Below are 14,569 nucleotides of genomic sequence, written 5' to 3' on the forward strand. Positions count from 1 at the left end.
ACACACACCACAACATCATGCAGACCACTACCTCTCTGTGATTGTGTGTATGCAGATGATTAGGGAGAATCATTAAATGTCACAGTATATTGATGCTTAGATTTAATGTATCATGTTAACTTTCGCCCCATTTCCCCAACATACCCAAACATACAAACACACGCACAAATATATATATGTAAGAGATATGTACTCATGAACACAAACTCTACTGCAGACCATGTATGTATTTTGGTAAAAGACAAACCAAACCCCACACAGACTTTTGATCCTCCCACCCCTCTTTTTTCCACTCTGGTGTCTCTTTTCATTGACACATTTGTCAACCTGTCACTTTCAATCTGTCACTTCCTCTTTTCCCCATCATGGCCTCACATGGTGTTCTGTCTCCAAACCTTGACACAGAATGATGAAACCCCCCCCACCCCATATTGCTAAACTCTTTTAAGTTGTTGCTGGCAGTCTGCAGAGCAAAACCTACACCACAAACTGCCATCATGTTACCTGGAAAATGTCCCCCATCATGCTTTCAAAAAATGTCCAACACAGTCTCACGGCAGTTTGTGTAAATGTCACGTTATTCTTAATCTATTGATACGTGTTCACGGAGACATTTTTCTCATTTTTTACGTGTAAATGGCGGCCCGAAAAGGACGCTCCATAAGCCACAATAACGAGATGGCGGAGGTTGGGTTTAGGAAAAACCTTATGGGGAAAGGGCGCCTTACACGCCGGGAGACGCGCCACAGTAACACGCGGGACAAAGCGCCACACACAGGGACGCTCGCCTGGGTGAAAGTCCTGTGTTGTTTGACCCATCCACCACCCCGACCAACCTCCCTACGCGGATTTTCGGCTTTTTATATTACTCCCTACCATTTTTGTGCTGTGGCCACGAAATATGCTTCCCATTGAAATACATTACTTCACATTTTCATGCTGTCCACCACGTAAAAACCGACAAAAACGTCTCCGTGAACACGTATCAATAGATTAAAATAACGTCACATTTACACGAACTGCCATGAGACCGGGCTGAAATGTCATGTGATGTGAAGCTGAAGGAAAAAAGAAATTTTCAAGAACATTTCAAGAGCCTTTTTGCACACTTTGTTCCACTGTGGGAGACATTTATAAAGCGTGAATGGCAACACTAAAGTGATACAACATCAGGGCTGTCATACAGTACTTTGCAGTACAGCCGCCAGTGATTAAAAAAACACTGTAAAAACCAGGTAAAAACACCGAATAAAGCAGTTTCACGTTAAAAATCTATTTTTCTAAAGCAGACAGCCGTGGAAGAGAATGCTGTGTTAAATTCAGAAAGGACAAGCTCAGGGGGGTAACATTCTCGTAGATACAGTAAACAGTAATATAAAGATTGTTCTACATGAGCCAGAGAAGCTCTAGGGCGACATGGATAACAGTGATATATGTTCTGGGAGATGGATTGCTTGGTATCCGCAAGTCTACCCACAAATCTTCTCTGACTCTATTTGTCAAAGCCTCCTCCTGTATTCTGTGTTACATTTATCTATGTCTCCGGGAGAGGGCTGACATATATACACAGGTGAAGTTTAATTTCAAACAGTGACTCTCTCACTCATTTTCTTTCCTGTTTTTGTTTGCTGGAAAAAAAACAAAAACATGATAAATGTTAATAGCACAAAAGCAGTTCTCTTCCCCAGTGAAATTGTTCAACCCTAAGTTAAACTTGACAGTCCTGACACCCTTCGTCTGGAGTCCTTGAACTATGCATTATGGCATGATTTATTGAAACTATGTATAACAAGGATGGTGCTTTTCTTTTCACTTCATTTCTTGAGGAAGTTACTTCCATTGTTATTTTAATCAAATGGCAAACATCTTACATTGACAAATTTCAAGTCTTAAAAAAACTATGATTTTAGTAATCAAATAGGCCGACACTCCCACTTGTTTCTACGTCCATCAGTACAGTGATGAGTTCAAAGAACTCACTGGATGGAGTTTTATCAGTTCTACTGCAGCCTGGTAACAGAACAGACATCAGTGAGCAGGCAGGAGTGGTTTAGGTCTCAAAATATTAAGGCATTCATGTGTAATTCTCTGCTTTTTCCTTGTCTTTCGGACCCCCACCCCCTGACACACTCACACCCAATCACCCAGACCACACAGCTGGCATCCAGACTCAGCGATCAGGCTTTAACCGCCATGAGCAGAATGTGTACTTCCTGCCTATCCTGGTGGTTGACAGCGGGCCTCCTTCCCTCAGCTCCACAGGCACCCTGACCATTCATGTCTGTGGCTGTGACGCAGGTGAGAGCTACTGTAGGAGATGCACCATCATTAACATTATCATCATTGTCACCTTCTGCATCAGCAGTGCTAAAAAGGTCATCTACATGCCACTGGTTTGGTCAGCAAACAGTTCTTATCAGCGTATATTTGTGGAAAGCAAAATAACACAAGGCCACAAATCTGTAGACAAATGGCCCTCAAGAGGGATTTCAGCTGAGTGAAAATATAATATATACATAATAAAAACTTTTGATGAAACAGTGCTTAATCCTTGTCCACTGAAGAGAATCATAACTGGTGTTAAATCTGTATAGTAAATTCTATTTTTTTCTTTGTGGAACACAGAGGGAGCCATCCAGTCCTGCAATGCCACAGCCTATGTAATGAGTGCTGCTCTCAGCCCTGGAGCTCTTATAGCACTATTGGTCTGCATGCTCATCCTCATAGGTAAGCACATGGGTGTACTCATGTATGTATGGATGAATGAGCAGATACATGTATGGGTGTATGATGGATTACTAGAGTGATGGAAAAGCACAATTCATTATTATTGCTTCTCTGGGGCCATTGCTAAGTTCAACTACTCCAGCAGGACCACCACAAGCACTACGCTCAATAGTGGTATGTACTAGTAAAATGGCAAGACTGCAGGGCTGCACCTACAGTAAAGACACGACTCCATGTCTGCTGCTCATGCAATCATGCAACCAAGCATGTGTCTTTTAATGGATTGAACCCTTTTAGAAGTTATCTATATTTCAGGAACAATATTGCACATGCAGTGACATAAAAACTATGTCGAATGACATAAAAACATCATTGATTTTTCATCTTTCTTTCATGAGGCTTTCCTGTTGGACATTTTGTTGCCACTTTTCTGAGGGGAAAGCTTTTGTTTAAACAGGAGCACAGATGATGCATGGTTTTATGAATGATATCAAGCCACTTTGACCCTTAGAACACAGATGGAGATGGAATGAATGGGGGTAAAGTGGAGGGGGTTGAGAGAAAGCAAACAGGCAAAAGAGCTGCCTCAGCACTTGTATACATCTGGAACCAGAGGCTTTAAATAGACAAGGCTTTCCAGACATTGTCATTTTTATACACGTACACACACATGCACACACTAATACACATGCATGCACACGCTCACCCTCTCAGAGCCCGAAGAGGTTTAGTATTGTCATATCTAAAAAATGTATGAAGTAGCTTCTCGTTCTTCCCCCTGCTGTACGTCTTAGCCTCCCACTCTTCAGTGACAGAAAGAAACGACAACGCTCTCCCAGTGTTTTGTCTCCCCCGCTTGCGCCGTTACACATTGTGTAGGCAGTGAATGATGGATGATGTGACACCAGGCAGCTTTAACTGTGACTTACATTGCTATCTATTTCTTTTAAGAGCTTTTCTAATGAGAGTTGTTAAAACTCTGTCTCCATTAACCAAACCATCGACTGGAATGAACTTCAAAAGCAGAGCATCATTTATTCATCATAGTTTTAAAAGCCTCAACAAAAATGTTATGTACAACTCTGAGGCAACCTCGGCTGGCTATAAATACTGTTTGCGGTGTATCGTGGTTTTGGTGTTCTGGACTAGATGATATCCCCTCAAAGGCTGTTGGAGTTGAAAACACTCTGGCCTTAAAACTTGTGGAAAACTAGACACTGTGCAGGGAAATAGAGTTGTGTGGTGCAAACAATTTTTTTCATTGCAGCCTTGGTAATTTGGATGAAAACATACATTATTCAGAGTAACATGCTTATTGACATGCTTATATGACTGCGATGCTTTAACTATTTTGGTATTTTTTCATGTTTTGTGCCATTTTGATTTAACTAATGAAATGATAGCAATAGTGTCACTGACTCTAATCAGTCCATGCAACTTTGAGTGACTAATACTGATTGGTAAAAAAAACTTAGAATATTATTACCTTTATTAATAAAGCACTTTTCAAAACAAGTTACAAAGTGCTTTCATTTAAAAAGCAACAACAACAATGACAGAAATAGCAGAAACAGAAATGGCAGAAAATAAACAAACAAAAATGAAAATCAATAAAAAGCAAGTCTAAAGTAGTGAGCTTTTAAAAGAGACTTAGAAGCTGACAATGTGTTGGCTTCCCTAATCTCGTCCGGTAAGTCATTCCACAACTGGGGGGCCTGATCACCAGTTTTGACCAGGGAGTGACCAAGAGTGCCCTACCAGAGGATCTCAGGTTACCTTTAGGCTTGTATGGGGTAAGACATTCAGCTATATATTTTGAAGCTACCCCCATACGAACCTTTAAAGTGATCATTAAAATTTTAAGGCTTTCAGTCCCTCCAAAATGGACTGAAAATGCATCAAAGCACTGAAGGACTGGTTAAGTCAGAGTGCCTGGCTTCTGCCAGTCATCATACAATCTCAGGGCTACAGGGTCTGGTATCTACCGTGTTGTGTGAATAACAGATGTGAGTGAGGCATATGGCAGCAATCTTATCAACTGCACATTGCGCTTAGACAAATAACTCCTTACCTATTAACTGCAATGCATTTCGTTCTCTCTCTCGTTGTGCCATTACCTCTTGCTTCTTGTCTTCTCTCTCACACGCACACACACACACACACACACACACACATATACGCACACAGCGTCTACCTAACCAGCCAGCCAGCACTCCCTCTCTCCAGAGGCTGGACCACCTCTATTACATCAATTGTTGGATGATGAGAAAAATGAAAACAAATTTCTGCCTAATTATTTTACAAACAAACAGTCCCTCCATCAGTTCATTTATAGGCTTGATGTGATGAATCCATTCCACTGCTTCGCAGCATCTGCATGCATCTATGCCAATTACCTCCCATCTGCTTGTTATGAACTCCTGGGTTGGGGGCGGCGGCGGGTGGGGGGGGACTACCAGCGCAGCCCAAGGGTAAATTAACTGTCTTGTCAGGAACGCTTATCGCAACATCTGTACACATGGGGACCAGCTTTGTAGGTATAGGAGGCAGCTATACACAGGTACATATGCTTCCTACTAAGGTAAATTCTGTACAGGATGTTGTATTAATATTGCCTGAGGCATGCTAATCTCTAATAGAATGAATAGGTTTCCAATAGGTTACAGTTTAAGCATCTGTGTACATAATAGGCAGTGACACTCATGTTATCAGTGAGGAAGAGTTTTTCCCAAGTGAGGTTATTTGATTGTCTTTGCTTCAGACTGAACTGTCAACATACTGTCACTTCTTCAAAACTATTCACTGAAAAAGCAGCTGATCTGTACATATGAGAGAGTTCATAACATCAAGTTTTCTACCTCCTATTACTCTCCTCATTAGTGTGAATTTAGAGTAAGTGTCTTAGGGCTTGTTTAGTATGCATGGCAGTGTGCACCGCAATTTACCACAAACCATGACTGTTTCCTCAACCCAGTGGCAATTAATTCGCCCCATTCATGGAGGAGAAGAATAAACACAATGGTTACAGACACCGCTTTCCCAATGGAGCCCAGCAAACAATGTAAGAGGAGAACAAATGTACATTATCAGTCAGAGATACTGCACAAAATCCCCCATTCAAAATCAGCAAGGTTTTTTAGGCTGGCACAGCTCTTTAGGCAAGGAACACACAGGGCGTTTTCACTCCGCAAGTTATTTCTTAGGTCATTTATACTAAATGAAGACAATTACTAGGAGCAGCAACAAGTAATTTGTACAGATTCCATGTTTGAAACCGATGTTTGTTTTTTGCACTTTGCTATAGAGAAAGAAAAGAAGAGCGGAAGGAGATAAAAGCAAAAGATGAAACATGGTGTTTTATAGTCAAATCCTGAAGTCAGGTCACTTGGAAAGAGTGCATTTGTCCATGGGCTTTGTTCACACTAATGTGCTTCAACATGTGTGAATTGCCTGCACACAGCACATAAAGTCATGACATTGATCTAGTTAGACTGAACCGATGTGGGCATATCTCATTTTCGCAATGTATGGATGGGTGTTCTGGTGGAGCATCAAACAATCTGTGCTGTGCCGTCCCAGGCGGCACAGGCCCCATTATAATTGATAGTCTTTTTATCTCTGTGGGCTTGTGGGCATTTGTTTTAGGCAACAGGCTATCTGTTCCAGAAGATGCATGGTGCCGACTAGTTAATGATCTATCTAAATGTCCCTTCACTGGCATCCCTTTAGAGTAGTTGTTAATTTTCCCTGCTAAAGGGAAGAAAACGGGATTCTTTCCACTGTTACACAGTAGCACAGTCCATCGCTGACTGGCCACAGGAAACACATCCTGCTTGTCACAGAAATTCATTATTTATAAGTTTTTTATCACCAATATTAAAGTGCTCATATTATGCTTTTTGGCTTTTTCCCTTTCCTTTATTGTGTTATATATATCTTTTTTGTGCACGTTATAGGTTTACAAAGTGAAAAAGCCCAAAGTCCACCCCAAAGGGACTTACCATCTCCAACAGAAAACACTGTTCGCAAACTGCTCCAAACAGCTCTATTACAGTCCAGCCTTTATTTCCGTGACGACTGTGCGTCACTTTGTAACACACGTTATAATGCTCGCCTAGCTGCTAGCATGGCACACCCTCATACTCTGCTTCTGACTGGGTAGTAGTCCTTACCTAGCTACTGCGAATGTGTGACTCCCAACAAAGATGGAATAGAAGTGAGATGTCTCACTCTGTAGCTAAAACAGAGAGCTCAACACACAGGGTGAAAAGAGGAGCTGCAGCAATGTGCAGTACAACAAAAATATGGTGTTTTTTGAAAATTAAACCATTTTAACCTATTCTGATATATCCTCTAAATACAATTATGTACCTGAAAATAAGCATAATATGAGCACTTTAATTATTTCTCAGCATGTATGACAAATTACTAAAAGGTCACTCGTAGCTCTTACTAATTCAGATGATAATGTGAAGTGGGAGAGCAGGAAAAAACATGTCCTAGGAAGAATCACATTAATTTGGATTAGTTATCCATTTTAGAGCTAGGAGTTAATAAACTGATCTACTACCAGCTACTGTGAATTCACACATTCTGGTATAGCGGTTAGTAGTTGTTTTGTTTATTTAATAAATGAATTCCTGCATAATTTTAGTGATACACATATTATGATAATGTCATGTTTGTATTTGTGAGTATTTACCACATACTGTATATCAATCCCTGTCCACATCATTCTTTGCTTATTAGTCAGTCAAAAAGAGGCTTGATTGTTGTTTATCCATAAGACTATAGTTAATGGAGTTGTTCATTATATTTCTCATACACCCCAGTGTATTCTGTGCGAAATTCATTTATAACTGCCTGTAATATGATTTTATCATCACTGAAAATGATATTTGATATTACTGCAAGTCTGAGAAAGATCTGGTGGAGGTTTCATAGGGAAGGGTGCAGCCCCCAGACGGGCTGATGGAGTCAGGGGGTTAGTGTCTGAGCTAAGTGAGACTTGCCTAATCACAAATGTAGGCAGTAATTAAAATAACTAAGCTGAAATTAAGGCCTCATTGATTTATCTCTGCATACAGCCTTTGTTTTCCTCTCGTCTCATTAGCCTATAACGTGATCCATCTCTATTGCTTTCCCTTCTTTAAATCAGACTTAATTTTACAAGGCATTTCTTTCTCTTTGTAGGTAGTTGCCTCTGGTTTTAAGTAGTGATGGAACCACAAAGTCTTAGTTTCACTCGACTTGGATGAGTATTGATATACAGATTGGTCTCCATTAGGCCTTTTAAATCATATTTCTGGGCAAGGCAATCAGGATTGTGAAAAATCAATGCTCATGCATTTGAAATGTAAAACTTGAGAATATATTAACCCCCCCTCCTTTGCCCTGAGAGGTGAAATCAAAATCACAATAGAAGTAGTTAGAAACTTTTCCATGAAAAGTGCTTGTAAATCCATGCACTGTGCATGTTTGATGTGAAGCACGATACACCATGGACACATGGTATCACATTCATTTTCCTACAGTTGTTTTCTTTAGTACTGAATGCCCTGGATCTGAGTTTGGTATGTCATCATTCTTAGCAAGATGAAGAGGATTTTTTTTTTTTTTTGCACGCAAGCTTTTTAAAGTCAGCCCAACAACTCTTAATCAATGGCTACTGTGCAGCAAGAGAGTTAAAGCCACAGATGTCTAAACGCTTGCTGTAATGACAGTTTATAAAATCCCTTAAAAGGGAGCCTGTCTTTCTCCTGGCTTTTATCTCGTCCTACTGTTCCAGTTCATCTAACAAATTCATATTTAACATTTATGTTGTGTTGTGCCAAAACAAGGGGGTGCAACATGTGCAAACACTTAATAATATCAAGGTTTTTTGTAAACTTGTTCAATTAACCTGTACATTTTTGACCATTAGTGTGGAATTAAAATCATTGTTTCTCTCTGTCTGTCTCTCTCTCTCTCTCTGTCTTGTTATGTCTCTCTCTTCATCAGTCCTTGTCTTGCTGATCCTGACCCTGAAACGCCACAGGAAGGGCCAGAGGATGGCGGAGGATGAGGAGGACATGAGGGATAACGTCATCAAGTACAATGACGAGGGCGGAGGGGAGCAGGACACTCAGGCGTACGACATGAGTGCCCTGAGGAACCTCTATGACTTCCCAGAGGCCAAGAGCTGTGACTCTGGCCCGGACATCCGCTCACTGCCACAGTGGATACAGGCTAACCGGGTGGGTGGTGGTGCAGAGGGAGCTGCAGCAGCGGCGGCAGACTTCTCCCTATTCAAAGGCTACATCCGAAAGAAGGTGGAACAGGCTGATGCCGATCTGTCAGTGCCGCCGTATGACTCCTTCCAGACGTACGCCTTTGAGGGCACCAGTTCACCAGCGCTTTCACTAAGCTCCATCCACACGATGTCCACCACCTCGGAGCAGGATTTCTCCTACCTCAGCGACTGGGGACCACGTTTCAGGCAACTAGCGGGCTACTACGCTCCAGAAAACCCCGAGGAGGAAAGGTCCTAGCACAGCTTCTCCTCTGCAGAGAGACGTTTAAACTCCTTCTTCTGCCTCCCTCTTCTCTGCCTCTTCTTCTCACCCTCTGGCACTCATCAGAGCCAGCACTGTGTACTCCTTAAAGACAGAGCACCACTCCTTTATCTATTTTGAAAGAAAAATCCCATTGTCAAGTTTTTTGTTTGTTTTTTTACACTCTGTTTTTTTGTGAGATTTTTTTTTTGGATTTCAGCATGAGAGCTCTGGCGATGATATGAGAAAGAGTAAAGAAAGAGATATCCAGTCACCGAAATTGCCGTTTAGGAGGATTTTCTCTCTCCCAAATCATAAATGAAAACCTCTATTTTAAGCAGTGAGACTGTTTCCAGAGTTTCAGAGTATAACCATTATGTAGGTAAACTATGCCAAGGCAAAGCTGTTTGACAAACATGTATTTATTCAAGGAGGAACTATTTATGTATTTATTTGTTTTTATGTATTTATTTATTTATTTACACCATGATCACTATGGCAACTGCAACAGTGAACTGAAGTGCTAAAGATAAATTGAGGGGAGGAGGACGTTATTAAAAAAAATGAGAGACAACATGGAAGAAAAAAGATGGACTGCAGTGGCAGGGTGAGGTGACATCTGGGCCATATAAAAATGACATTCTAGAAAATACAGTATTTGTATTTATTTTCTATGACCACTTTTGTAAAATAACCAACTCAAGACATTGATGAAAAGTAGAGGCAAGTAGAAAGAGGGAACAGATGGAGTGAAAGAACTGCAGAAGAAAAAGTGCTGTCTGTTTAGTCTGAATGGTTGAGACTGACATACTTTTGCTGTACTTTAGTGATTTATAAAACGGTTTTTGGAGGTCACAAACTGAGGACAATTGCGTGTTAACAATTTCTTTTCTTATCCTCTCCACAGCCAATTGTAAGGCAATAAGGCACAAACCGCAACAGTGATTCAAGACTGAACAAAATGACTATTTCATGGAATTGGCTGGTTGCCAGCATTGTCCCACAGGGAGCCAATTTTCATTCCAGATTGTGTGTGTGAATTTGTTCAATTCATTTTTTATCCTGAGACATTTGATTTTGATATTTGATTTCCTTTGGGGGAGGGAGGGAGGGAGGGGGACTAGTGACAACAGGATGGTTGTGTCTAATTAAGAGGGAGGTAAAAGGGTAACACATGATGAATGGACTGGTCACATCCACCTGATATCCGCAACCTATTCAATGTTGACCTTAACTTGCAAATGTATTTAAAATGATAAAAAGAAAAAAGATGAAAACAAATAAATATTTAAGTTTTTTGGTTAAAAAAAGCCTACATCTCACTGTGTGCAATAAACTTCAATTACTCTGTGAATTACTCAGTAGAAGAGTTAACAGTGAAAAAGCAAATACAGCAGCCGTGTAAATAATTATCATTTGCCACTTGTTTGCTGAAGATCTCTCCTGAATTATGAATCATGGTGGAGCTAGCTTGTGTTTAAACCAGGGGTAGATTCAAAGAATAGTCCTAGATGAAAACAAACAGGCCATATAACAGGCCACAGCCAAACGACTCTCCTCTCAGCATGGCTCCCTCCTGCCTTCTGCCAAACTACTGTAATTGTCGTAGTCACCAGAGGATGCTGAATATGAAGTTACTTTCATCTTTATGATCTGCTGCTAAAATGGCCAGTCAGACAGTGGCTGATGTTCACGTGCACTTGCTTTCATAACTGAGTTTCAAAGAAATACTCAGCTTTTTTCATTTGTAGGTCTACTGTATCCACTGAGTGTTCTGAGAGCTGGCTTTGGATTGTTTCTCAAACATAAATTATCCTTCACTGCTGCTAAACAAAAAGAAGCTTTCTCCACACTTTTGCAGCTGTCACACTCGTTTTTGTCTATAAGTATACGAGTGATGCCATAAATACTAAAACTTGGGGTTTTGCTCATTTTATAACAGTGTTGCAATCACAGTGTGATAACAAATCACAGGTTTTACTTATCATTTTGAATATTTTCTTTAATGTTTATTTGTATAGGGACAAGTATGTAGCATAAACCAACAGCACACATCGCAGCATTTATAGCCTAAGCTAATTTGCAATGCCCATCCTTAGATAGAATAATCTGAATGACTATTTTAAAAGGGTGTAATTCACCAAGGACATGGATAAGTAGTCTGGAGAAATGTGTGAAGTAATTAGAGAATTAAAGGCAGAATGAGTGGGATTTGTCTGTTGCAGTTTATAAACACAACTTTCAAAGTTGGCCCCTCCTGCCTGGCTCAATGACACTCTTGACCGTTGTTGCCAGAGTACCCCTTGCATGATCACATCACACTCTTCATCCCCATCCTCTCCTTCAGTGCTCGCCAGCGGGTGAAAGCCAATCCCAGATTAATTCTCGTTTTGGAACAAGCTTTTTTCCACTCGCTACATTAGCATTTTTTTGACACTGTGTCCGTCATTTTCGTAGCTTCCTCTTGGATGCGTGCTTACGATCTGGCACTTGGTCGCTACGTTTTTATAGAGTCCAGGCCTCACGTCAACGTTGTCACGTTGTGGCGGTCACACCCAGTGACCAAAGGTTGACGCCTAGAAACGTCCCAAACACAGCAAAATGAAAAGAAAAGAGAAAATACAGGCAGAGTGCAGGGTCTCTGCAGATACAGACATCACCACACGTTTATAGTGGGTCATAAGTGATGATTTAAGAGGGATTATTTTTGTTTTAGTCTATACATTGTTTTTTTAAGGAAAATCCTACTCATTCTGCCTTTAAAGTTCCAACTTATATTGATTTAACAATTTGAATCCAATTCTACATTACTGCCTTTATCAATATGCAGCCAACTCTATTATACTGTATTGATCTATACTACTGCAGTGCATGTATTTATTTGTGTATCTTTGCCAATAAGTGATTTAGCCATCCATTATTAATCATAGCCTTTAGTCCAACAGTAGTTGCTAAGTGACAAGCAAATGTCATGGTCTGAATAGATGTACACAAATGTAGGTCAGCATGAGCTTCACAGTCACAGTCATCCGGATAGCTACAGGTCATATGACTAATACCATGAAAGTTGAGGTTAAAGAGTAAGCACATATCCGGGGAAAGAAAGCGCCCTTGGTCACTTTAATCTTATTTTACCTGCAAACGAGCATTTCATTCATCTTCCATCATTGTCAGAGAAAATGTCATTGCTTAGTGATGGCCTGCACATGTGAACATATGAATGCTTTGCCACAAATCAGACCATTTCCCCCAAACTCAAAGGGCAACATGAGTCCCATCATTAGTTATTCACATAGATGGGTGGTTATGGACAGTTCTCCAGGGGGACAGCTGTGTGCTGTTATATATCCTTTTCTCTTCTCTCTGTACTTGGGTGGGTAATGACAATTGATTAAACATTGGGGGGAACAAATGTGCATCACAGAAAATATCAATCACCTATAGCCTTATAGCTGAATAGCATTAGTTATTTTAGTTTTACGACACACTCAAAACCAGGCTTTTACCTAGGTAACTACAAATCCATTTAGCTAACTACACTGCATACACAAACCAAATTTCATTACAAGAAATGCAAATGCAGCACTCGTGACAAGCTGAATTAATAAAGTGAGATGACTATTATAGTTAGATGGCCATTGACTCTTTACAAAAACTGCATTCAGAATTGTGTCTGTGTTTGTTTTATTCCCATATACGCAAACACATGACAATTACTTTTTTGTTGTTTGGACAGTATATTACTTGGGCCTGTAAAGATCATTTAATTTATACTAAAACAATAGTACTATTTCTTTGTACAGAACTCTAAAAAGTCAGATTTTGAGAAATTAAATGACACAGCCTTGTGAGACAAAACATCAAAAGTAAGATGGCGAACATCTTTTTTTCCCTAAACCCTTATCTTGTCTTACACAAGATAAGGGTTTAGGGAAAAAAAGAACAAAGGCAATCAATACTGTAATAACATGCAACTATTTTCTAAATTACTTGTTTAGAGTCGCAGTGGAGCAGTTGTTTTTCCCAGCATGAATTGAACAAGAGGCAGACTACACTCTGGACAGGTCGCTGGTCAGACCCATGGGATATTAGGAGCTTCCTCTTCACCTAACCTGCATGGATTTGCACTGCAGAAGGAAACCGGAGCATCTTGAAGAAAGTCCCATGGAGAAAAGTGAAGTCAAAAACCAGAACCTTTTTGTTTTGAGGCGACAGTGCCCCCATCAAATAACAACACATCTACAAGGACATGTTTGAAATAGTTGAAATGATATTGATTTGTTTCTTTCCCTGAGCTCCTCAGTTAGGTTGATCGAAATCACAGAGGCCCAGATGGAAAAAGCCCGGTTACCCCTTCTTTTAATTCTAAATGCAAGTTCAGATCAGATCAGCCAGAGGGGCCCTGCTGGAGGATCAGAGGCTGTGCACTGGCTCATAGAGTGGTACAATTTGTGCAGTATAGCCAGGGGCAAGACGAACCAGGCTTTAAAGCCTGGGGGTTCCGGGGCACCCCGTGTAGCCCTACTTCCAACGTCTAATTCTCTCAAGTGTTTTGCTAGCAGTTCAATTTTATTGTTTATTTAATTGTTCCTAACTGACTAGCAATATAAATTATAACAAGTGGTAAATTGGTTAAATTACAGACAAATTCATCCACATACATTTTTTTTTTTACGAAGATAAAAAACAAATTTGGCCCCAAAGGAGTCCACTGAACAGCAGTGGCAAACTTACATAGGCCTTCTGTGGATTGCAGAACTTGCCCTGAGCATCTATGATACTAAATCATAACAATTTCATGCAACATAAGTGTTTTATTATTAAAATATAATATTAAGAAAATTCAGCTAACATCACCACTAGTCTTTTGATTTTCATATTTAACATGTCCTTGCCTCTTGTGCTCCGTGGAGATCCGCTACAGTCTTCTAGTCCTATTTGTTTTTTTGTTTAATTTTGATTAATAGTTATGTGAGTACTTTCGATAGAAAAAAACCCGACCCGAATCAGTGCAGGCAACACGGAGTAGCTGCAGCTACTACTACAAGCGTCCCCTGAGCTAAAACGGCAGTTGTTTAGAGTGCCTTTGTGCCTCTTAACAGACACAAAATGCAATTAATATGTCTGTGCCACATGAACAGGGCCCTTACGTGTCAACAAGACGCGTTTTCAACTCAGACATTGTTTAAATTCACCTACCCTGGTCTCTGTCTCGTTGATAGCCGTTAGCCGCTAGCTGCCGTCCGGTGAGTGTATTCAGACAGGCTTCTGTGATAATCATCCCAATAACAATCCAGCGGCGGTGGTGT

At 40.4% G+C, this 14,569-nt stretch overlaps 1 protein-coding gene across 1 annotated transcript in view; it reads left to right on the forward strand.

Annotated features, from left to right (window-relative positions):
* LOC116051403 (cadherin-22) overlaps positions 1–10,554 on the forward strand; it is a 108,270-nt gene extending 97,716 nt beyond the window's left edge. Inside the window, exons 11-13 of the mRNA XM_031301804.2 lie at positions 2,149–2,298; positions 2,626–2,727; positions 8,728–10,554. Of these exons, the coding sequence (XP_031157664.1) occupies positions 2,149–2,298; positions 2,626–2,727; positions 8,728–9,257 (782 nt within the window). The 3' untranslated portion in view covers positions 9,258–10,554. The remainder of the gene's footprint in view (positions 1–2,148; positions 2,299–2,625; positions 2,728–8,727) is intronic.
* The last annotated feature ends 4,015 nt before the right edge of the window (positions 10,555–14,569 follow it).

This window comes from Sander lucioperca, chromosome 6, assembly GCF_008315115.2.
Source record: "Sander lucioperca isolate FBNREF2018 chromosome 6, SLUC_FBN_1.2, whole genome shotgun sequence".
NCBI classification, from domain to species: domain Eukaryota; kingdom Metazoa; phylum Chordata; class Actinopteri; order Perciformes; family Percidae; genus Sander; species Sander lucioperca.